Source organism: Polyodon spathula, chromosome 1 (genome assembly GCF_017654505.1).
Source record: "Polyodon spathula isolate WHYD16114869_AA chromosome 1, ASM1765450v1, whole genome shotgun sequence".
Classification (NCBI taxonomy): domain Eukaryota; kingdom Metazoa; phylum Chordata; class Actinopteri; order Acipenseriformes; family Polyodontidae; genus Polyodon; species Polyodon spathula.
The window spans coordinates 43,097,807-43,122,849 of record NC_054534.1 but is presented as its reverse complement, the minus strand read 5'-3'; the positions used below and the strand labels follow the sequence as shown (position 1 = coordinate 43,122,849).

General features: G+C 35.4%; 1 protein-coding gene across 1 annotated transcript in view; it reads right to left on the bottom strand.

Moving 5' to 3' along the window:
* Positions 1–25,043, bottom strand: part of LOC121319002 (transient receptor potential cation channel subfamily M member 6-like) — a 73,147-nt gene that overhangs the window by 47,795 nt on the left and 309 nt on the right. Inside the window, exons 2-12 of the mRNA XM_041256238.1 lie at positions 21,686–21,765; positions 20,818–20,856; positions 19,671–19,851; positions 13,103–13,316; positions 12,902–13,026; positions 12,402–12,573; positions 8,668–8,842; positions 5,749–5,872; positions 4,153–4,225; positions 909–1,009; positions 349–483 (exon numbers count right to left, since the gene is read on the bottom strand). Coding sequence (XP_041112172.1) covers positions 349–483; positions 909–1,009; positions 4,153–4,225; positions 5,749–5,872; positions 8,668–8,842; positions 12,402–12,573; positions 12,902–13,026; positions 13,103–13,316; positions 19,671–19,851; positions 20,818–20,856; positions 21,686–21,765 — 1,419 coding nt within the window. The remainder of the gene's footprint in view (positions 1–348; positions 484–908; positions 1,010–4,152; positions 4,226–5,748; positions 5,873–8,667; positions 8,843–12,401; positions 12,574–12,901; positions 13,027–13,102; positions 13,317–19,670; positions 19,852–20,817; positions 20,857–21,685; positions 21,766–25,043) is intronic.

The following is a 25,043-nucleotide window of genomic DNA, read 5'->3' as shown; positions in this document are numbered from 1 at the left end:
AACTAATGTTAAACAATGATTTGTTGATTTATTAAACTTGATTTATAATTATTAATATTGACAGGAGACACTAATTATGTCATTATTTATTTAATGATAAGCGATGCTGAATTGTAAATACTGTAGTAAAATAAAATAAAAAAGTCTGATCCAATATAAATCAGTTTTAAAGGTAAATTAAGTGATTTATATTAAGCTAATACATTATACGTAGTGTGAATGGCTCATATGAAATAGAACCATTGTCTATAGAATTACAACTTTAAATAGAACCTAAAAGTTGTAAAATGAACCTTATATATTGTGGTAAAGTTGTCAATAGTGTGTAATGGTGAAGATCAAGCTTACCGTGTTGTACAGCTCCTCCAGTCTGGAGATGGTGAGGAAGCGATGCATGCTGACCCCGTTCTCTATCAGCAGCTTGACAAAGTCCACTCTGTCCATAACCAGGGCATCCAGCAATGCCTGCTCCAGAGATCCAACCTGAACCATATAAACTCTTCAGTTTTACATAAATGGAACTGATTTCACATTCTGCATCATAGACTATTGGAAACCAATGAAATACTGACATAACATTTTCCAATTTTTACAGTATATAGTATTGTAAGTTCTTAATGGAGGCTAAAATAAAAATGCAATGTTCTGAAAATGTCTTTGATCAACAGCAATGACTGCTGATACAGCACTGAAATTACATTTATCAACAGGGCGGGCAAGAAGTGGTTAGGTACCAGGAAACAGTATCAACTTTTAATCTATTTTATATGTTACGGTAATTGAAATATCTGAACATCTCAAATTAATGTACAAAAAAAACGAAAGCACTCCAACACAGCAAAAGGTAAAAATTAAAAAAAGCTAATGCGACAATTTAAAGAAAACTCTACCAACTACACAACACGTACCTTCAAGTGCTGCCCATAGACCAATATATGTTTTTTTGCAATGTCCACTCTGTCCCAGGCTAATGTAATGCTTAGCTGATCAGAGGCTGAAGCATTTGTACCTATTAAAAAACATTTAATTATTTCCATTATTATTACATGGTGACACAGTCTTTGTGTCAATACCTCCAGGGGTCAGTACATAAGCTGTACTTGTTGGCTGTGACAATAATCACCAAGTTAAATAGTTACTTTGTCAGGAATTAAGTTCAGTTGTTGTAACAGTGTGAACAGTGCTTTCTTCACAACATTAACGACTTGACCTGGGTCGAACACGACAAAATGCATGATGGGCACTTGTAAGTGGAGGAAGTAACAAACAGCCATGCCTGTGTGAAGGCTTTACTTCCACAAGGAACTTACGAGCCATTTTTGGTTATTTGAGGATTGTTGATTGATACACACCATGAGTCAGTTAGCTGCAAGGATAGCTGAACAGCTAAAAGTGTGGTCATGTGAGCGTTGCTGCTTCTGGGGCATTTCGTACATGCACTGTGTACCTGCTTCTGTTACCCAGGTCGACTCTTCTTGTTCAAAAAGCAGTGGAAGATGACAAAGCCGACCCGCATGACTCGGTCCGGGGTAGAGCATACCAGTGGGAAGGGGCTTATGAGACACCACTCACCATTAACAATGTTTTTTAATGCAGTATATTTGAAAGGACCTCAGTACTTCAATGGAGCACCCCATTAAAAAAAATAATAATATTAATTATTTTTTATTTATTTGTCAAATTAAAAAACTTATTTTTAGTACCGTTTTAATACAAATATAGTAAAATATATTGCAAAAGTAAACATCAGGACCCCACTGAGCTTACTAAGAATATGTATATTCTAGCATATTAGTACAGTATGCACTTATATATCTGACCCTATGAAATGTCAGTGACGGTAAAACGAGTGTGACACATATCTGATTATTTCATTTTGACCCGTTCAGGGAACACAAGAAAGGCAGTGTGGGGGGATAAGTGTTTTTTTTGCGTATGACCCCTCCCATGTGTATCCAATCAATGGGCAAACCTACAGGAACTGCTGAATTTATCCTGAAATCATGTGAATCACTACAATTTAACATAGATGGAGGCTACTTAACTTGGTGTGTGCCTTTGAAGGCGATTGGTTACACCTGAGCTAATTTAGGATTGCTATTACAAGGGGTATGCACACTTATCCAACCAAGCTATTTCAGTTTTTATTTTGATTAAGGCAACAAAAGGTAAAAATTTTGAAAGGGGGTGTAGACTTTCCATAGGCACTGTGTGTATATATACATAGTCACATTCCAGACTTTATCTTTGTCTTTTGTATTTTTTCTTTTCCTCACTCCTTCAATTCCCGCTTCCAATCACCCTCTATGCAGTGCATGTGATTGCACCCTATCGCACAGTGTTTCACCTGGAGCGATCGGACACTATTGCTTGCGATCAATTGCGTGCAATCAATCGTATGCTATCGCATCGCACAGAAATTGCATAGTGTATTGTGGCCTTAATGTGTGTGTGTGTTTGTATATATATATATATATATATATATATATATATATATATATATATATATATATATATATATATATATATACAGGGTGATTAGAATGCAAGTTTCAGTGGATGCTCCTTAGAGGAAGCAAGGGAGACATTGCCTATTCAATTTCAAAGTGACATTCAAAATTTTAATTAAATCCATGCAGGCTAGTTAGTGTACTGTACCATCATCTAAAAATCTTCAAGGAATTAGTGTTTACTCTTACTGTATTGGTGTGTATGTTGAAGTGTTACCTTAAGATGAGTTTTTTGTTTTCTGTAACATTAGTATTATTATTTAATAAACTGCTACTATGCTTTAAACTGCCTTGTGGTTTTCAGATGTTTTGAGTGTTCATCGTAATTCCTCGATCATATACACGTCATTAAATAAAAATGATTATGATGAGGTCTTAACTAATGCGAATGAATATTCAGATTATTTAACAGATAACTAATAGATTGTCTTTATTTAGTCAGTGATCTAATATGGTAATGGTCATATAGTAATCAGTTTAATTAACACAAAGAAACTATTTAAATTAGTCAAAATTAATTAACTGTCTAAATTAATTATTAAACAAACTAATGTGATTAGCCCCAGATACTACAAGTATATATTTTAAATAAATTTCAACAAAATGTGTAAATTTATACATGAAATCAATTAATTCAGGATTATTTTACCTGGTGGAACTTTACTTTCATTGTCAACAGACTATGCTTTGACGCAAATTAATTTCGAACCCTGTTTATCGCTTCTTCGCAAACATCTTTAGGAGATTGTGGTCCAAAACAACAATAGAAATTATTTCAGACATTTCAGTTATTATAAAGCATGTATCAGTGGCAGTATTGTTTGAACTACTGAAGTGCAGCTCCATCCTGAATTTCAGAAATACACCACTGGATTGGATTGTAAACAAAGACACATTTGAAACTAGTCCCGGTAAACATGTTATTCCACTCATGTTATCCCACTTGAATGGGATAACAAAAATGTATCCCACTTGATAGACACACTACTGTGCAAAACTGGCAGAAGGCACAGGTGTTGTTGTCCATCAAATCAACAGTATGAAGGTCACTCTTGAAATCAGGACTTAAAGGATGTGTTGCATTAAGAAAAAATCTGTTAAGAAAGGGGAACAAGACTAAAAGGCTAAAATATGCACAAGAGCACAGAAATTGGGCTATGGAACAAAGGTCAAAGGTGCTTTCGACTGTTGATGGATGGACAACGACACCTGTACCTTCTGCTAGTTCTGTTGTCAATTCAATGCTTGTTTTCTTTCTATTCCTTAAGGATATTATCTTCCAGTATTGCTCACCCTTGTTAGATAGCTTTTTGGGTCTTCCAGTCCTGGGTTTGTCAATTACAGATGATGTTTCTCTGTACTTTTTGATTATGCTTTGGATACCACACCTTGAAAACCGAGTGATGCGAGCTATGTCACTCAATGATTTTCCTTCTTTATACAAGTCAAGGTTGTTATAATAGTAGAAAACACTAGTGGACGCTTTGAGTAAATTGTTGGTGCTCATAATGCATCAGAGTAGAAAAATGCAACATGACAACAAGACTTTTACACAGCAGTGTATATTTCAGGAGCAGACCTTTTAGATATGAACACTAACAAGACACTTCACCTTTAAAAAGCTAACAGTACAAACCAGTACCTTTTAGCAGAGCTGTAAGTATTGCCACGTCAATATCTTGCTGATCTTCTGATTCTGCATCAAAAACGGTAATCTGTTTTGGAAAACATGCATTTCATTATGCACGGTGTATTATTTTGCCTTCGATACTATCCTGGTTACCTAATGGCAATATATAAAGTTAACGATTAGAGCACACATTGCAGAATGTATTCATTGCATATCTCACTTAAATTGGGCCAGTACACAGGAAGTTTACTTAACTGAGATATGTGACTTCCTTTAATTTTATTGTTTGCCTAAAGCCATATCATAGTGCTTTGGATAAATGTTAGAATTTCAGTATAGCCTTGCCAGCCAAAAAAAAAAGCCAAAAATTATTCCTATAAGTCACAATAGTAATTTTGCTTTACCACACATTTTTATAATTTACCAGACTTTAACCATGCTTGCTAATGTTTTAATTTGATTCAATGTACTGTTATAGATTTCTCCAATATCATATTACCTTTTATAAGGTGGTACACACTGATGATATTAGTATTTTGTATAACCTTACTGAAGTTTAGAAGGCAGTGCAATATGTCTTGCCCTTTTTGTCCCTGCAGCTTTGAATGGTAACTGAATGAACGGGTTGATTTGATCAACCTATACCACACCAAAAAAAAAAAAAAAAAAAAAAAAAAACACAGTGGGACTTTCTTTAAAGCATTATCCATCTGGATTACATCAACCACTTGCTGTATTTTTAACTGATATGTTTTTATTATTGTACTATTATTTAATTTTACTTTCATTTTAATTTATTGTAATGGGTTCCATTATGACCTTGTCTTATTCTTTTTTTATGATTTTATTGTAAAATGCCTTTCATGGTTATCACTCATGATGAAAGGAGCTATATTTAAGATATTGTAATTGTGTTTTTATCTTGGTATAAAAGATGATTCTTACTGAATTTATAGCACTACTGGTTTTGTAGCACTACTGGTATGGTTTACTCACAAAACTATCATCATAAATACAGGCTTTTGAGGGTTTGGATTCTAATCCAGCAGAAAGGCATTATGCTTCCAATTGTTTGGAAGCACTTAAGTCTTGGGAACAAATTATTGTCCCTAGTTTCATAAATATGTAAATACATTTCACTTTTACTATTCCAATTAATTATTCTGTTAACTGCAGTTGAAAAGCTTTTGATTTGAGTCTATATAATTACTATATAATTCTGTTTGATTGAGATCTAAGCCTAATTCAGATCCCAAGCCTCGCAGCGCTACTGAGATGCAAAATCACAGGTCTCCAATGCAGGGTTTCAACACATTTAATTCACAGTGGAATGCAATATGAAACAATAATTATTATTTAGAGCATAACATTTCTGAAGAGGATGCATAATCAGAAGAGGCATGTTTTGTTTGCCAGAATACATTTTCTTATAAAAATAAGATTGTTATTTGAAATTAAAATTAATTACCAGAAATTATATAATGGAGAATATAATATGCACCTTTAAAACTTTACTGTGGTATACTATGTTTAAAGCATTATATAGCATCAGGTGTACATTAACATATAAAAGATTCAAAATTTAGAAAATATGTTTTCAGTACTTACTGATTCCCTATGCTCCATACATTCCATTACAGTTTTAAACAGGTGATCTGACTGTTTCTGTCCTAAGCTGAAAGTCTTCTGGATCATAAGCATTATCTCTCCTTCAACATCTGGATGAAGTGGCCTGAAAATGCAGTCCACACAAATTGATTAATGAGATACTGTGTTTAAATACAACCATATTAATAGAGTATTACAGAAGTAAGAACAGCACATTTAATGCAACAGGAAAGGTTAGCTTGTCAGTAATTACATTTGAATAACTGACACCTATAATGCAATGTTTAGTACGATAGATGAAGGTATTGGCAGCAGTAACCACAAAATAATAATTGGTATGTCCTATTTTTAACAATACCATTTGCAGTTTTTAAATGTAATTTACTCTGCCTACCTGCCAGATACAGAGCTGTGTGTTTATGATTTTTCCTAAATATATGTATTGGTTATCCTGACAAAGTATACGATGCAGGGTTGCAAAAATAAGGGCGATATAATACCCTCATACCTAGAACTACCAGACTGGTCAAACTGACAAATATATATATATATATATATATATATATATATATATATATATATATATATATATATATATATATATATATATATATATATATATTGCTTATATAGTACAGTATTCTATTGTATTATTTGTATTTATCAATCAGGACTGTGCTGCCAATGTACTGAACTGTGATTAGATCAGTCTGCAGCCCTTACATGAATGTTTCTTGTAATCTAAGGTGTCTATTGTAATTCAATCTTTTGTAGCATCTTATGTCTGTCATGTCAGCAGTTATCGTCTTTTGTAACTCACGTGTTTACTGTCTGTCATGTGATCCGGTCTCTCCTGTAATCTACTTTTAGATTCAATGAGGTTACCATATGTCACAAGTTACCCAAACGAATTCAGTCTTCTTACTGCTAGAAATGTGTTTTACATTTTTAGTACTTGTAACTTATATACCGTATTACTTTAATTTGGCGCCGCTCTCGTATTAAAGACGCCCTTGGCGCCGCAGTAATATATCAGCTTTATATTAGAGACCGTCCTCTAATAAACGCCGCTATCAATAAAGAAACAGTAAGGTTTTTTTTTTTTTTTTTTCTCCGTCTACTAAAAAAAACACACACAGAGTAAACAAGTAAACGCGCAACACTGACTATGCACCTGTAACGCCCCCGAAGAGACAGAAGGCTCAATCTAGCACGGAAATTACAAACTAATGTACACACACATAGTAAGCACATTTTATTTAATGGTAGTACAGTTCTGAAAGAAAATCCAAGATAAACTACGTACAGAACAGCAGTCCTTCTGAAGTTCTTATAGGTGGTTTTGTTGTTTTGTTTTCAATTCAATAGTAATACTTTTATATTTTGTTTAATTTCTGTAAGTCACTTTGGATAAAAACATCTGCTAAATAATAATAATAATAATAATAATAATAATAATAATAATAATAATAATAATAATAATAATAATCTGGAAAAATGGAAGATTAGTCACTAAAGTGCTCTACATATGTGGAGAAGCACAAGCACAATATCTGGGTGGATTGTGCAAGCACTTAGGCTTGTTTGACAATATGTGCTGTTGCGATTGCACATAAAACAAAGAAAGCGAGCAGAGCGGTGACAAAATTCCGGTCATCGCTTATAATATCCTCCGCTCTATTCCACTCCACTACTTACGAGGCACGCTCTGCTCACATGGTATTAAAAAAAGAATTAAAATAAAAATAAGCTAGCCATGAAATGTACATTTAGAAAGGTATACCATTTAATTGTCCTTATTATAATCACATAGCTTGACAAAGTAAAAGAAAAAAAAACATATCCTCAGCTATGATCAGCAAACAAAAAAGCCTATGTAAAGTTCTCAGAGTTACCCAATACGTTTTCTCATTATTACTGATTGGTACTGAAAAAAACAAATTGAAAATAAAAGTAAAAGTTAGGAAATAAGAACATAAGAAAGGTTACAAATGAGAGGAGGCCATTCAGCCCATCTTGCTTGTTTGGTTGATAGTAGTTTACTGATCCCAGAATTTCATCAAGTTGCTTCTTGAAGGATCCCAGGGTGTCTGCTTCAACAACATTACTGGGGAGCTGGTTCTAGACTCCAACATTTCTCTGTGTAAAAAAGCCCCTTTATCTAATCTCCATTTGTGACCCTTGGTCCTTGTTTCTTTTTTCAGGTTGAAAAATTCCCCTGGGTCGATATTGTCAATACTTTTTAGAATTCTGAATGCTTGAATCAGTTCATCCTGTAGTCTTCTTTATTCAAGACAGATAGATGCAAATTCAACACTTTTCACTATATACCTGAGCATTTTGTTGGCCTTTTTTATAGCTTCAGATGTTCATTTGTTTACAATGTTTTGGTTGTGCAGACGTGCCTGAATAAAACTATGACTTCCATCCAATTGTTTGTCCTTTCATTATGTTGTTTTTAATATGGCAGTCAAATTGGCCACTCATGGTAGTTCTAGGTATGCGTTCTAGTGTTAAACCGTAGATATGTTTATTATAGATATAGTGGATGTATTGAGTTTAACCACTACTTTTTTTTATTACTGAAGCTGTACAAAACCTCAGTGAGTCTGGTTTTGTGCTGTTTTCTTTCACTTGAGTTACTTAGATTTTTTTGTTGTTTTTCCTCTGTGACCCATATGAAATGCAAGCCTTGAATGTTTGGTAATGCAACTTGTTACTGAACGTTTTTTTAACTTTTTTGTTAGTTTAGAGTCCTCTATTTTTTATAGGCTATTCTCATCCTGACTGGTTGGAAATACAGTAATATAATTTGGTGTAAAGCCTAGTAATGGTCTTTGTGTTTGTGTCAGGTTTTATTTCCTGACTGTTTTTTGATAAATCAAAAATAACAAGACTCATACATTAGAAAATGCTCACCTGCCATCAGCCGTGTGTTTGTATGCAAAAGCCAGGAGGTCAGCAGCCCTGCCTGTCCCATCATAGACCACAACAGGCACAGGCGGAGTGTTCCTGACATACTCCCACATCAAGAGGATCACATTGGGGCCACCTTCAACTACCAGGCCAACCACTGGAACACCTTGACCCATTCCTATGCAAGAGAAACACAAACACAGATGTTCATTTTACAAAATAAGCAAAGTGTCAGCTGTGGGACATAAATATGATAATAATACATGAACATGTATTAGAACTGTAACTGGATTCATCAATGAAACTGTGTGTCTTGAGAAACAGAGCAAACTGCTGTGTCTTGAGAAGGGGGTCTCTTGCTTGCAGACATACTGAACTATAGTGTCTAGAGAAAGTCTACACCCGCTTGAACTTTTTTCACATTTGTTGTGTCAGTGCCTCAGAGTTTCATGCATTTAAGTGATGGTTTTTTTCCACTTATCTACACACCATATTCCACATTGTTCAGGGGAAAAAAAGTTTTTATTATGTAAAATGTTATATATTAAAAATACAAAACTGAAAGATCATAATTGGATAAGTCTCCACCCCCCTGAGTTAATACTTGGTGGAAGCAACTTTGGCAGCAATTACAGCTGTGAGTCTTTTGGCATAGGTCTCTACCAACTTTGCACACCTAGATTTGGCAATATTTGACCATTCTTTTTACAAAACTGTTCAAGCTCTGTCAAGTTCCTTGGGGAGTGTTGATGGACAGCAATCTTCAAGTCATGCCACAAATTTTCAATCGGATTTAGGTCGGAGCTCTGACTGGGCGATTCAAGGACATTTACCTTTTTGTTCCTTAGCCACTCCAATGTAGCTTTGGCTATGTGCTTTGTGTCGCTGTCATGCTGAAAGGTGAACTTCCATCCCAGTTTCAGCTTTCTTGCAGAGGTCAGCAGGTTTTCCTCAAGGACTTCTCTGTACTTTGCTCCATTCATTTTCCCTTCTGTCCTGACAAGTGCCCCAGTCCCTGCCGATGAAAAACATCCCCATAACATGATGCTGCCACAACTATGCTTCACAGTAGGGATGGTATTCATTGGGTGATGCGCTGTATTGGGTTTGTGCCAAACGTAATGCTTGGCATTTAGGCCAAAAAGTTCCATTTTAGTTTAATCACACCACAAAACTTTTTGCCACATGACTACAAAATCTCCTGAGTGTTTTTTTTTTTTTATATTTCACACAGGATTCAAGGTGGGCTTCCTTCTTGCCATCCTACCATACAGGCCAAATTTGTGGAGTGACTGGGATATTGTTGTCACATGCACACTTTGACCAGTCTTGGCCATAAAAGCCTGTAGCTCTTGCAAAGTTGCCATTGGCCTCTTGGTAGCTTCTTTGATCAGTCTCCTTCTTGCTCAGTCATCCAGTTTGGAGGGACGGCCTGATCTAGGCAGGGTCTTGGTGGTGCCATACACCTTACACTTCTTAATAATCATCTTGATCGAGCTCCAAGGGATATTCAAGGCCTTTGATATTTGTTTTATACCCATCCCCTGATCTGTACCTTTCAACAACTTTGTCTGAGTTCTTTTGTAAGTGCCTTGGTGCTCATGGTTGAGTCTTTGCTTTGAAATGCACAACCCAGCAGAGGGAGCCTACAGGAACTGCTGAATTTATCCTGAAATCATGTGAATTATGACAATTTAACACAGGTGGAAGCCACTTAACTTGGTGTGTGATTTTAAAGGCAATTGGTTACTCCTGAGCTAATTTAGGATTGCTTTTACAAAGGGGGTCGACACTTATCCAACCAAGCTATTTCAGTTTTTATTTTTAATTAATTTTCTACAAAATTCTAGAATATTTTTTTCACTTGGAAGATGTGGGGTAGGATGTGTAGATAAATGGAAAAAATATATATTTTAATGCATTTTAATTCCAGGCTATAAGGCAACAAAAGGTGAAAAATTTGAAAGGGGGTGTAGACTTTCTATACACTGTATGTTACCTACTGATTAGGCGACCGGTGACTGGACTGGGTTAGGCTGAATGGACAGTTGAATTATGGACTGATAATTCACACATGCAACAGCAATCGTTTGGTCGCAAGGAAGACATAAATTAGTGACGTCTCATTGGAAAGGCCATTAAAACATCAAAGGACTGCGAGTTTAAAAAAGGCAAGACACACAAAAAACTAAACATTTTGCGCTCCACATCGAATGCTAAACAAGGTGCTGCCACTCTGCTAAGCAAAGACTCTGCCTAAAAACTGACCCAAGATGAGGAAGCAAGCTGCAAGCGAGTAAACGACCACAAGCAACAAGACCGAGGCCCGGCTGGAGGACTGCCGTAAAACTTACAGAGACTGTTATCAGACAAACCAGTGTAGGTCTGCTGTACACCTAAAACCACAGTATCCAAAAGAAACTGTGCCCTGCTACCTGCGTAGCTAAAAGATTCAGCGAAGAGGACAGAGCGGACGGGCACTATTGTGGATCCTATACTGAGGACAGAATGTACAGTATAATCGTAAATCTCGAAAAACTACTCGCTTCTAAATCTATTGTAGTCGTTTTTGTATTACTTTAGTATAAATACATGTTAATTTGGATTCATATGTTGTTTTTTTCTGACTTTATGTGAACGAAAAGACACAAAAGCTCCCGTTTTCTCATTGGAAATAGTGATATTTTGAAATGTACCTGTCCTGGTCACAAAAGCAAAGTTTGCGGGGAATAATAGCCACTTTCTATACTTTTGAGGCATAAGCAATTAGGAAATAACACTTACTACCCAGGAACAACAACAACAAAAAAAAAAATTGTTACACGGCGTAATCAACCTAATATTGTTGTACGAAGAATTTCTTTAAAAGTAAACTTGCCATATCCTTAATCTATACACCATTAATAAGCTTAACGTGATATATTCTAAGACTGTCTGCATCATCTCAGTAGAGGCGGTGCCGGTATGTGGGCATGTGTGTATGTGAGCAAGCTACTAGCTAGTCACAGCTTGCTTGAGCTGCTGCTTGTGTGTGAGGAGATAGGCAGTATCATATTTCAATTGCCTGCTAGCCAGCATGAGTTCAGTGAGAGTTTGGATTTGTGTTTTGTGCTTAGAGACTAAGAGATTTACTTTCTGATTTTTCTGCTTTCTGAATATTATTTGTGTACTTAATAAAATAGTACTGTGATTAAACATTCCTTGTGTCTGTGCGTGTGTGTTCATTATAAATCCTCGATCTTTGTAAAATGTCAATTAAATATTATTAGTGAGAGAACTAAACAACCCAGATAAACATTAAATTAAATTAAATTATCAATTATTGAATTGTTCCTACACAGCCGATCTACACATTAGCCACATCAGCTCTGGAATCTGCATTTTTTAAACACTTTAGACTTTCAGGTTCTAAAGCACTATGCTTAATGAGACACAGAGCGGGAGCAGATTCATGCATGAAACTGACAATCTACACATTTTCAGTGATCTGTTGTACAAGGGAAGCTCTACCCCCCCCACCCCCTTCTACTTCCTCTCTTGAGGGTATTAAAAGAGCTGATTATAATTACACAGTGACCAGTTTTGGAAAATATGCACTCTGCTTTGATAATTTGGAAAATGCTCAGCAGTTGTTTCCTATTTTACAAAGTAGACAATGAAATGTTTTCAATTCATTTCACACAAACTGGAACTAAACTAGCCATAATGGCTGCTTATTAATCAACAAAAGTACTTACTTGAGTGTATTTTTTGAAGTCCAATGTACTTTTCCAGTTTCCTCCTCAACTTAATCTCATTCCCATACTTTCCAACTGTTCCATCATCGACCAATATGAAATGGGAGTGCATGCTATTGAGGCAGGTCAGCTTGCTGAGAGGATTGCCCAATGTCTGGTATGGACAGACTACCTGAACAGGAGGAACATAACACGTGCAGGGGCTGATTCAATCATGTAGTCAGATACATGCTTTAATGATAAATTTGGTTTTATAACTGTGTTAATTTATCGTCCTACCACTTTGTTATTTATTGATAGTTGTATGACATTTACTGTTTGTTTTTATATTCCTTTCTGACAGAGGAAAAATGAGGCCCATCATTTTTACTAATATGGTATGGCTCCCTACTGTTTTCACACACATGTAACTGCTTTGTTTTAATATCTAAAAACACAAGAATACATTCCAGACCACATTTAAAAAAAAAAAAAAAACTAGAATTTTGTGTGTTGCTTACATCTTTTCCTTTGAGGTCACTCTGGTTTTCAATCACTCCCCACGGGGTGATTCCTATTGTGCAGATCTTCTGTAAATGCTGGGACCCATAGGCCTTCAGTGCATCACCTACATGTCTGGATATACCTGTCAGATAATTATTTATTAAAAACGGTAGCAAAACTGTTGTAATTACAGTACTAATTACAGAGTCCAGGTTTACCTTTGTTAATGCCTTCTGTCACTATCCAGGCTCCGGTGGTTTGAGCAGCTTTAATCAACCCTTTCCCAAAAATCTGCTTTAACTTTGGTGAAAGCTCAAAGTTCTGATTGCCACCATGGACTGAGACCACCAGCTTGGGCAGTTCCATTTGCCATTCTTTTACCATAAGATGTAATAGCAGATCCAACTTGGTATCATAGGAAACTCGGATGTACTAAAAAGGAAAGGAAAAAAATTAAACAGTAATAAAAGATATTGTAAGAAAAGGAGTCAGACAAGTTACCAAATAGTCTAATCTTTGTATTTTCAATGAGCTTGTAAAGTATCAGTCTAAATATAAAGGGCCATATTCAAAACTGGGCTGGGCAGTATTTAACACATGATTTATAAAACTGCTGCCTGGCTATTTTACTGGCCAGTAATTGTTTTAGATGTGATTCACCATCATAGATTGTTACCAGGGACATCTTGGGGGGCAGCTCAGAAATGTGCCTAGCACTCTGGAAAAGGTGGATTGGGCTAACCCTCCAGACATTCCGTGGTCTGAAAAGACCCAGAGACTAAGTAATGCAGAGAACACAGCACTTTCACATGTGCAGAGATAGCGGCCCCTAGATTGACGCTGGGGTCTAGCATCCTTCAATTCAGCTATTAGGATGATCTGCAGAGGGAGATAATAATGCTTTAGCACTGCATCCTCCGGCATTCCAAACAAAGTGATACTGGGATTGAATATGTAGGGTCTTTTTCGGCTTGCACTTCTCCTCCGAACGTGTTTCTATCTCTCCTCAACAAGTGTCGCCACATCAAGTACCACAGCAGCCATCCTGAAGCCAATAATAGGTCTCTGCTGGTGTGTGCTTTTATACAGTTCTTAGTTACTCGCTTCTACAATAGTTTGCACCTTGGAGGGTCAGCAATTACCTAATAATGTTTGTGCCCACTTAGTATCCAGATCCCACCCAATTCCATGGTCTTTTATTCATTTGAATGTATTTCAATATCTGTTTTAATAGATTAATGATGGCAAAATGAAAATGTGATAGCGAGTGCAGAAGGCCAGGTGAACACCATTCTTTATATACACTGCATTTTTAGCAGCTGCTAAAGTCAGACTTTGCGTGTAGCCTTACATCTACCCCCTAATGTACTACAGTGAAAACAGTTACTGTTTTTCCATCACAGTATGTTAACTCCATTTGTAGACAACTCATTAAGTACAGAACTAGTGTATATGATATACAAAGCAAAATATACATAGACTCAAACTAAAGTTTTATGCAATATTCTTAAATTAACATGCTTTTGCAATATTAATTTGTTCAGTGTGTTCATAGAATTATGTTTTCGCTTATGAGTTGTAACAAATGCATTTGATGCCTATGATTAATGTTGTGTGATTAATATGAAGATATTAATAGGTTTCAATATTAACTAAATCGAGTTATTTATCAAATTGATTAATCTTGCTACATAACTGATTTAGTAAAATGTTTGGATATACTGGTAATTGATTGATTTCTGTCTTGTTAGAATATGTTCTGTTGAAAAAAAAAAAAAAAAAAAGTTTTTGACTAGTTCAGAATTTGCTGCTGATGTATTTATTTTCCAAAAGGTTTTCTTTAGGTTGTGCTGCAGCAGCGCTATGTGTTTTTTTTTTCTTTTTTTGGGTGGGGTGGGTTTACTTCACAGTAAGTCCTAGCATCAGCACTGGTCTTACTGAATTTATTGTGTTAGTTATTTCTTTCCACGTTTTGTTTCTTAATGTTTTTGGGCCCTGCCAAGTGTTAAATAATATTTCCAGATTTTTCTCCACTTCATTAACTATATATATATATTACTAGAATTTGATAATACATCAGGCGTGAAACTTCGATATTATAATGAGATTCATACATCTGCCTATTTACTGATGTAACTAACTCCTCCCATGGTTTACGTTTCAGACTTGTGGTAAGTGTCCGATTTATTTTCCCTGTTAATATCTGTTCTTTATCCCTATAAGACAACGCTAATGCCTTCTCCTCAATATAACTTCACCTTCTCGACATGTTTTTTGAGGTATGAAACACACGGGCCTGGTTTTTGGAATGGAACCGCATAACAGTCTCGCGTTTTTGATTGGTCCATGTCTGTCACGCGAATATGTTGTCTAACAAGTGGAAAAGCTTGTAGGCATTTTTAACATTATGATCAGAGAGAGAAAGAGCGAGATCTGTTTTCCAAAACCTTTCAATTAAAACTATGGGTTATTACTTTATATTAATTATCATGTTACACACGAATGTAAGAATTTTTTTTTTTTTTTTTTTTTCTGTAGTGGTGTACTGTTTCCTTTCAAATAGCATATATCTATAATCATTTGCGCAATGTATTTTAATATCAAATATATATACTATTGCAGTTTTGTTACAGGATACATTAGTTTATAACTAATGTAATCACAGTTTTAAATATTAACTGCCCGTTTTCATTTACGTCACAAATTCTGGGCCGATTTGTTTTTTTTTTATAATGGGATTTGTCATAGGGAGCAATGGTCTCATTGTACCTCGTATCTCCATGACTGCGGGGCCAATAACTAGGGAGCACTCTTTTCATGTGCACATGACTCTCGACTAAAGAAAATCAACGGACATGGGTTCGTACGCCAGCCTACCGCCAGATGGCGGCCATTGCCCCAAAGGTGTTTTATAATGGGATTTCCCATATACATTTTTCAGGGTGCTATATCTCAGGTTTCTGGGGTCCCCAAGACTTGAAAACTGGTAAAGGGGTCCATCTCGGGCCCCTGTCGATCCCTCCAAACGACGTGTCCTCAGCTGGAAAGGACCCCAATTTAGACTTTTTTTTTTGCCAACCTGGAACTCAAAAGCTATTGGAAATGCAACCTTGACATGCCATCATGCTGAAAATGTGAAAATGTGTTGAACATGTAGCAATTAAAAACGGATGGCTCCCTGTGAAAGAGGGGCCCCACACATGACCCTAGGAAGTTCAACCCGGGTTCTAGGCCCTGGGGTCATTGAGATATGACCCGGAGAAGGGTCGTTTTTGGACATTTTTGACAGGGTGTACCTCGGGTTCTGTGGAGATTAGGAACTTGATTTATTTTTTTTTTTTTTTTGTGGCGGGGCACCACAGGGCCCTCTGCACACCGTTTGCATGGTTCTAGTTGCCAGGACGGTTCGGCAAAATTATTTTTTTCGTCACAACTCGAGTTTTTGGGTGAACCACTGTGCGAGCGATCCTTACTGAACAAAAGGCTTCACTTTTCATTTCAATAATTTTTAGATGTCATTTCAGAGTGCAATGGAGCTGTCTTTGTTTAAAAATATGCTGTATAAACGTAGGACAAGCAAGTGTACTAAATTAGTCTTATACTTCATTATACTAAAGTCCAGCTTAGTCCACATGAACAGTATCATGTCGCGTCCGATTTGGTACGCTGCAATGAGGATCTTGTTTAGTCCGATTTAGTGGATGATCTATCTGTGGTGATTATCGTCCGGTACATTGCAAACGGGATTAACAAGTATACTAACTTTAAACCAAAAACCTGGTAGATAATGTGTTTTGCTTTTGTATACAAGAATGATATTTAATTGAACAGACTGTTGCAGTGTTAACCTTTTTCAGCATAAGCGACCAAGCATGAAAAGAAGCCTAAAATATAGTAAGAAGCGGCAAGGTAAAACTGTAAGCGAATCCGTGGAAATAGAAGCCGAATTCCGTGGTTTTAAAGTGGAACTGGCAACCCTGTGTGTGACCGTGAGCAAGTCACTTAACCCCCTTGTGCTCCGTCTTTGAGATGAGAAGTGACTCTGCAGCTGATACATCATAGTCTCTGTAAGTTGCCATGAATAATTATCAAATAGTAATTACGATATTTTACAATTTTACCTTAGCAAGCTTTAGTATATACACGTACATTTTTTTTTTTTTAATTATTATTTAAAATGTAAATTGTGTTGTGGAGGATTCAAAGAAAGACATAGGACCTACATCATGCTCGGATTTTAAGCAGGATGTTTTCTCTTCAGGGTGAAAAGCCGCCAGGTGTTTCCACATTGAAGAATTTTTCTGATTGAATGCTAGTATTCTTTTTGCATGTGATGCATTTAAATTTGTTTTGGGTATCGTCAGTGAATGAAAAGTAACTCCAAACAGCTGACTTGCTCTTTTACCTTGTTTTGCTCCCTGTCGACATTTTTGCTAAACTACTGATGTTATTGTTGGACCAGTATTGCACCGTTAAGTCAATAGCCAAAGAGCCCCTACCATATTATGCTTGAGGTGAGAAGCCATCAATTACAGCAAAGCCACCCTCACGTGGCAATGTTGAGCAAGAAGTAACTGTTTCAAGTACTAACGGATTCATAGAAATTAAACTGTAATAATAACTAAGGATTTGATTTTGTCACAGTAAAAATATGTAAAAATCAAGACACAGTCAAGGCTAAAAATATGAACAAGCTACGTGTAGTACGTCTTAAAATTTTTGGAATACCTTACCAGTGCGAAATTTTAAAAAAATTTGAACTTAATAAGTATCATTATTGTCATAGCACATTATATATATATATATATATATATATATATATATATATATATATATATATATATATATATATTATATATTATATATGTATATATAGTGTTAATGTGTTTTCTTTTAACACATGATTTTAGTCAAAAGTAAATATAAATTTATTTTTTTTTGTTTGTTTGTTTGTTTTTGTTTTAACAGTACCTTTTAAAAAACAACCGTAACAGTAATATGTTTACTTTTTACAACGGATCTTGGTGTCCGATGTGGTGTCCGAAAAAAAAAAAAAAAAAAAAAAAAAAACTGAACTAATTTATTGAGGATTTTATAATATCCTTTTTGTTAGTATATTTAAACACAGCTGTGATTTTGGTATTACAAGATTAGACATAATAGTACATTAAAAGATTAGAAGGATCATTCTGCATTTAAACTGCTAAGTTAAGCTTCTCAGGGGAACGACTGCAAGAGCTGCAAATGGGTTTCATGCCTCTGCGGAACTGTAAACCGTCCTCCCTTTAGCAAATCTATGCAGAGGTACTGTATTTTCTGCACAAAAGGCTTCGGTTAATTTGAAGTTTGTTTCTCATTAAAGATGCTCCCTTGACTTTTATGAAATTGGTTGGGATATTGCTCTGCTAATTGATTAGAACTTAATTTCGCTACTTTTTTATAGTTCTGTGTTAGTATTCACCTTTGTTTGACGTTTGCTAACTGCTTTGCACTGAAACCAATTCAAAAGACGTGAACTGCTCCTTTACAATTTTCACGCTGAGGGGAAACATATGTCAAAATTCACGGGTCTGTGATAAAATCATATTCCAAATAATAATATATTATTGATAATTAAAAAAAAAAAAAAAAAAACACTCAGTGTAAAATATTTAATTTCAGTTCAATATTATGTGTAATATTCGATTTCCATAAGTTGGAATCGTGGTGCTGGAGTCAACTATGATGCCAGAAACAGAATCGAATCCCATACTTGAAAGAAACGGAATCGGGAATTGATTTTTTTGTTTGGGATTGACTCCCCATCCCTAGCTGGGCGCAAGTGAGAGGTCCCTACATTCACTCCCCAGTATCTCGCATTATTGAAATAAGACAGATTTTTTTATGCAGATTAGCTCTTTGTCAATACAAGGTTTTGTGTTTGTAAAAATATGTCAGGAGATAGCTGATCAGGTTAATGTAGTTGGTACTGTAGAAAAGTGAGATCATATACTGCCAGAAGTGCTGACAAGATGAACGTTAGATTGTAAACAAAACTGCAGGGTCTTCTCACTCTTCTGAATCATGTTCCAAAATATTTCCCTCCCCTTGATGTACAGTCCACACAAGCACAACAAAGCCTGGCATTTTCTTAGCACAACTAAGAAAATTTAATGTAATGTACACGGTACAAATTTCAAAATACTTAAATTAAGCCATGATTGGATAATTAAACATATTTATTATTAGCCTACTATTGGCTTAAATACATGTTACTAAATGAAGAAGTTATGCTAGGAAATTCTACTGTTAAGAAACATCTCATTCTCCCCCTGGTGTTAATTATGGTGCTGGTAAGAAAAATTGGTCTCTAAGGGCACATTATTGTAACATTGCAATGATGTTTTTTGATGGTAAATGCATCACCTGATGAAATACTGTCATGTTAAACAATGTTACTGGTATGATAAAGGAGATGGTAAGTTTTATTAATATGGACCACAGTGATTTAAACTGATTGCTTACAGTGCATACCCTTACAGCATAAATGGCATTGATACCCTAACAACACAGCAGCCAAATGAAACTAGAGAGCTGAAAACTATTTGCAAAAAAAAAAAAACCAAACACAGATAAACAAATGGCTTATTTAATTACTTCTGTAAAGGTAATGGGCCTCATCCTATTAACATTTGGATTTTTTAGTCCACACTAAAAAAAAGAAAATTCTACTGTAATGTATGTAATGGCAGGGTTACTGAAGCTGGAGACAAGCAAATGTAGTATATAATTATTAGGTCTACCAACCTTAGCGCGATATGAATGAGCCCCATCTTGAAAGTCAATGGTACCAAAAGCATCAGTCGGGCTGGTCTGGGTGTGTTTTTCGGTGGACCATTCCTCTTCCCCGTTAGCCTGGGCAGACATGGAGACTGGGGAGCTGAAAACAAATCCAGAGTGGTCTCCAATAAGGCGGCCACAGCAACACCTTCAGAGAGAAACAGTGAGAGCCATTTTAGTCGCTGTGGAATTCTGACCATCTTATTGCCACAATGAGTTGAGGTGCATGAGCTTTTTCATGGAAATTAGTACTAAACCTTAACCTTACTGTTCAATAAAACTGATCCTAAAAACAGCTGAGAGGACAACTATTTAGCCATTGCTAGTAGCAGTCTGGCTAAATATTACAGGTACTGCTCTACAAGGTGTGAAATGGCAGGCGCTCCTCATAGTCTCTTTTGCAGTATAAAGCACATACAAATCATGGTAAATCACAGATTGAACTGAGTTCAGCAGTGTCTCTATGAAGAATGTGGGGGAAAAAAAGTTGCATGTAGGTGTGTCAAACACCCTCAACCCACTGGGCAAATATAGTAAGTATTTATACAGAAAATAAAATCAAAGATAAGCCCCTGTAAAAATCATAAGGAGATATACTTTTTTTCCCCATCTAATTACAGATTATTTTTCAATCTAAAGGTTTATATGTAAATAAATAAAAAAATTAAAAAAAAGTTAAAAAACTATGTACAAATCTATACATTTCAACTTAGCAATTTCTGGCTTAAACCAAACAACTACATCTGTATAGACTTACCTAAAATGTCAAGAGTTCATTGGTTTATTTTAGCATCCATTCCAAATTGAAAAACGTTTTCTTCTATATCAGTAATCAAAAAAAACTCTACATTATTATCACAGCTGATTCCCCCAGTACTGCAAAGCAACACCACTGTTTTACTCAAGAAAAGCATCCCCTTTAGTTTTATCACCTTGTTGACTCTGCCTTGCAGTATTGAATTTCCTGCATATCTTACAGTCTGCAGCAGTATTAAATGAAACTGTACCCACCATTCTTCTCAATGGACCCCATTGTATTCGCAGGACTGCTACAGATATCAGAGAAGAGTAAAGATTTGCCGGCATCTTTTCTTAAATCTATGTAAATTCTTACCTGATTAGGTTCTGGCACACCTGGCATCCTGGAACGCATCTGTTATACAGAACAATTTTGTTAACATAACCATATCGAATTGAAAAAATAAATAAATAACATTAAATGTTTTATCAGCGGTGCTGCTGAATACATACAGTATGTATATCTCAAACCAATGCTACATATTTTGCTAGCAGCCCACTGTATAGATAAAAAAAACATGTGATTGCTATTGATGACTACTAGGTGATACTTATTAATCAGGAAATTATAAAATAAATATAATTGTAATACAATACTTTATACTTTTTATAGCTGATTTGTTGTACTTGAATACTACACTATTATATGTAACATTATTTAATATTATATGACACTTAAAACAAAAATCATAAAGATTCCATTGACAGCGCAGATATAGCACCGTGTTGCCAAGTCGAGTGACAGCTTTAAACTAAAATTCAGAACCTTAAAACAAGGACATCCCAAAGCACTTGTCATACAATATCTTGTATATGTAAATTACAAAATGCATATACTTGAATGCAACTGTCTATGCAGCTAGTACAACATCCTCGATTTTATCCACTTGGAAGTATGTAATCTCTTTGTATATTCAATGCAGCCGTAGATATTTAATTAAAACACTTTCAATGATTTATAATGTCCATAATTATGTAATTTACTCATTTTAAGACTGTGTTAATCCCCCTCATGTTCTAGTTATATGGCCCAGATCCTTTTTATTATTTTAGTACTGGAAGATGAATGTAGTAAACCCTACTGTCTGGTAGCTGCTATGTTTGTTGCTGATTTATTCTTCCACTGAAAAACAGGCACAATTACATTTTGGAAAGTAGAAATCATTTCTATAAATGCATGCTACCTGTGTGGATCTCTTGAGCTGGGTATTACTTTCATACATTCCCTTTTACAGAAGGTCCTTTCAATCCAGGATACTCTGGACTAAAAAGATTAAAAAAAAATAAAAATAAAAAAAAAACATATTACATTACCATCTTTACCATACATTTACCACATTACCATATCCCTTCTCTCAGTACAAAATAACAACAGAATCTTTGAACTCCTTCAGGGTTAATCTGAAACAATGTCTTCACCTTCAAGGACAAAATGCTTGTAATTTAGATAAAGTCAAAGATAATGCCCTCTCCCCACCGCCATGCCCACCCCCTTCATTTATGTTATAAACTGTGATTCAAAGTCACAGTCTGCTTGCCAAGTTTCTAGTAATTGAAGGGACAACTGTAAGAATAACAATATGAAATTAATCAAGCCCAAATTCTATCTAAGAGGCCAAGACATTTAGTCATTCTAACTAACCATTCTCAGAAGTGTGATCCCTACAAGTGATACAAGTCATATGACTTGAGCTGGGCAGAAGGGCATGGAAGTTATTAACTCTTTCAACACTAGAGACCTGTAAACAGGTCTAAGAAATGTAACTATTCACAACGATGCAGACTGCTCCAATAGAGTAGGGAGGGCAGCTTTTTTGTTTATGCTCAGTAATTGGCGGTCAGTGAGGGCTCTTCCCATTCAGTAATGGTTGTCATTCCATTGAAAGGGAACTACTCACAACACTGCAGACTGCTCCAGTAGAGTAGAGAAGATGACTCGCAAAAAAAAAAAAAAAAGACAGACTTGTAAACTAACTTGATATCATATGTATCTCTATACCCCTATTTCCATTATAATATACTGAAACAATTTAATTATCCTAGGATAGTCTTTCTGTAAAGTTACGGCTGGTTCCACAATTTTCAATTAGCACTAATCCTGGACTACTCATTGTTACCTTATTTTTTTTTTTTTTTTTGATTGGAAAAAAATGTGCAACAGTAAAACTGAGGGCTTTGCATTTGTTCCTCTAAACACCAATTCATTGTTTCCACTTACCTGCAAATAATCCAGTTAAAACTGGTGCAGATTAAGGTACATACATTATCACTAAATGACCAATATTTTTGTTAAAAACAATACATCTGAGACAAGACCTTGTGACCTTGACATCAGTGTGTTTAACTCTGAGTTTAATACCTGTGTTTAGCATCAGCGTACCGAATTACCATTGTTGGTATCTAACTGCTGGATTTTCTACTGATGTAAACATCTAGAGGCTCATGATAGCCCTTTAATCTCCAGATTAATTAATAGTCTAATGACGTAGCCCCTTAAACCTCCCCACCTCAAAAAAAAAAGTTATACGTATAGCATGTGTTTTCTGCTAATTTTTGTTCAACTGCTGCTTAAACATATAAATGCCAAAGTTTATGGCGCAACTTATCACAATGCTAGAATTGCCAGTGCATGAAACACAGAGGACGACACCAACAGACATGATAAACCTGTTTCTACAGTCAAACAAGCAACAATTTGGTCTTATCAATCAATAAACCCTAGAAAGTAAATGACAATGGTTCTTTGAATATGAGTCGATTAATTTAAATTTCAGTGAATTGATTTAAATTCCATTTTATTTAGCAGTGTGCGTATTTATTAATTTATTATTTTTATTTACTTGTTTATTTAACCACATTACTGTAATGGTATACTTTCAAACTGTGTTGTACAGATTATTCTAGCATCTGAATGTAATTACTTATCTTACAAGGTTATTATATTGCTATTTCCCACAAATCTCACTGAAACATCACAGCTGTAACACTTTAATGTTTATTGGGTTTTGCATTGTTAACTTAAATTGCATCCCCTAATATGATTTTGGGAAATACATGCATGCCCTCCCTTTCCCATAAACAACTGCTGCTGTGACATTTCCTGTGCTTTTTGTTTTCGTCAAGCCGAAACTATACAGTCCGACACACCATTGTTCCAGGACAGACTATGACCTTTGGAATCGTTTCCTCTCTATTTTTTTAAACCACATTATTTTATCTTAAAGTTTTACAGTTTCCAAATAAATTGTTTTTTTCTTTCAAGCACTTGGAAGAAAAATAAAATATTGTGTTTGTTCTTTCATTTCAGTGCATGTAAGACTTCATGTGTAATGCAACACAAGACTCAACTCAATCCACATAAACACATTATTGGAAAAGCTAAGAAAACGTGTCTGAACCAGTTCTGCAAGACATCAGCTCATGTTTATATGTTTGTAGTTTGAATGTTGTACACCAGAAAGCCTGTATTTCTTATACAAGGTTTCAGGAGATCTACATTATTCGAACAGAGGCATATACAAGTGCAGCAGCTTTAATGAAAGAAATAGATTTGTAAAGCACAGAATACAAGGAGGTGTGGGGCAAACAGCTTCTGATAATTCAGCCTATCATATATGAATACAATGAATACAATGATCCTCTACTCTCTTTAAAAGGTTTAGAGTCCTGGTACACCCACAAATTACTCCTGGATAAAGTTTTGAAAAGAAAAAACTAAAGTTAAAGATATTTAGAACAACATCAAAGAAAAAAGGTAGTAGTCTCTTGCTATTTTTATTTCTTTAACAACAACAAATTATATATTGTATTTATTGAAAAGGCATTTGAAAATGTTTCGTTGGAAAATATTAGCTCTTCAGGATCCTCATGATAGCCTGTTGTAATTTACTGGTACGGTATGTTATCTCCTTTTTACAATAAACCAAAAAGTGTTATCATTCCCAGAAAGTGCAGATTGTAGACAATCAAACCAAGGAGAGTATTATGTTTGGGGAGGTAGGAAAAAAAAAATCTGAATTCTGAATATGATTGGGTCAAGCAGTCAGCTTGGCCAGAGCTGAAACACAAATCAACTGCAGTTGAAACTCCCCAATCACTGCCAGTTTACACTGACAAATAGTAAATGCATGTTTTAGTATTTTACCAGAGAGCTAAGTGTACAGCACATTCTTTCTCTCTCTCTCTCTCTCTCTCTCTCTCTCTCTCTCTCTCTCTCTCTCTCTCTCTCCATTCTGCACTACGTCCTTACCTGTTTTCTTTAATACAATCTCTCGTTCCAGTAACATTCATTAGCACAGAATCAAGGAATGATCAGTTGACCCTGTCCTTCACCACACAATACATGCTCAGGAAATCTTTTTTTCTTACTTTTAAATTTTCATAAGCGATAAACTGCAGCATTATCATTGTTATTTTGCTAGCAGATTTATAGCAACACTTTTAAAACATACAAAAATAACAACTAACCACAAACAAACAACAAAATAATCAACTTTTTTTTTTTAAATCAGATTCTGGATTAATCGCCCTAGAGATTCCGTA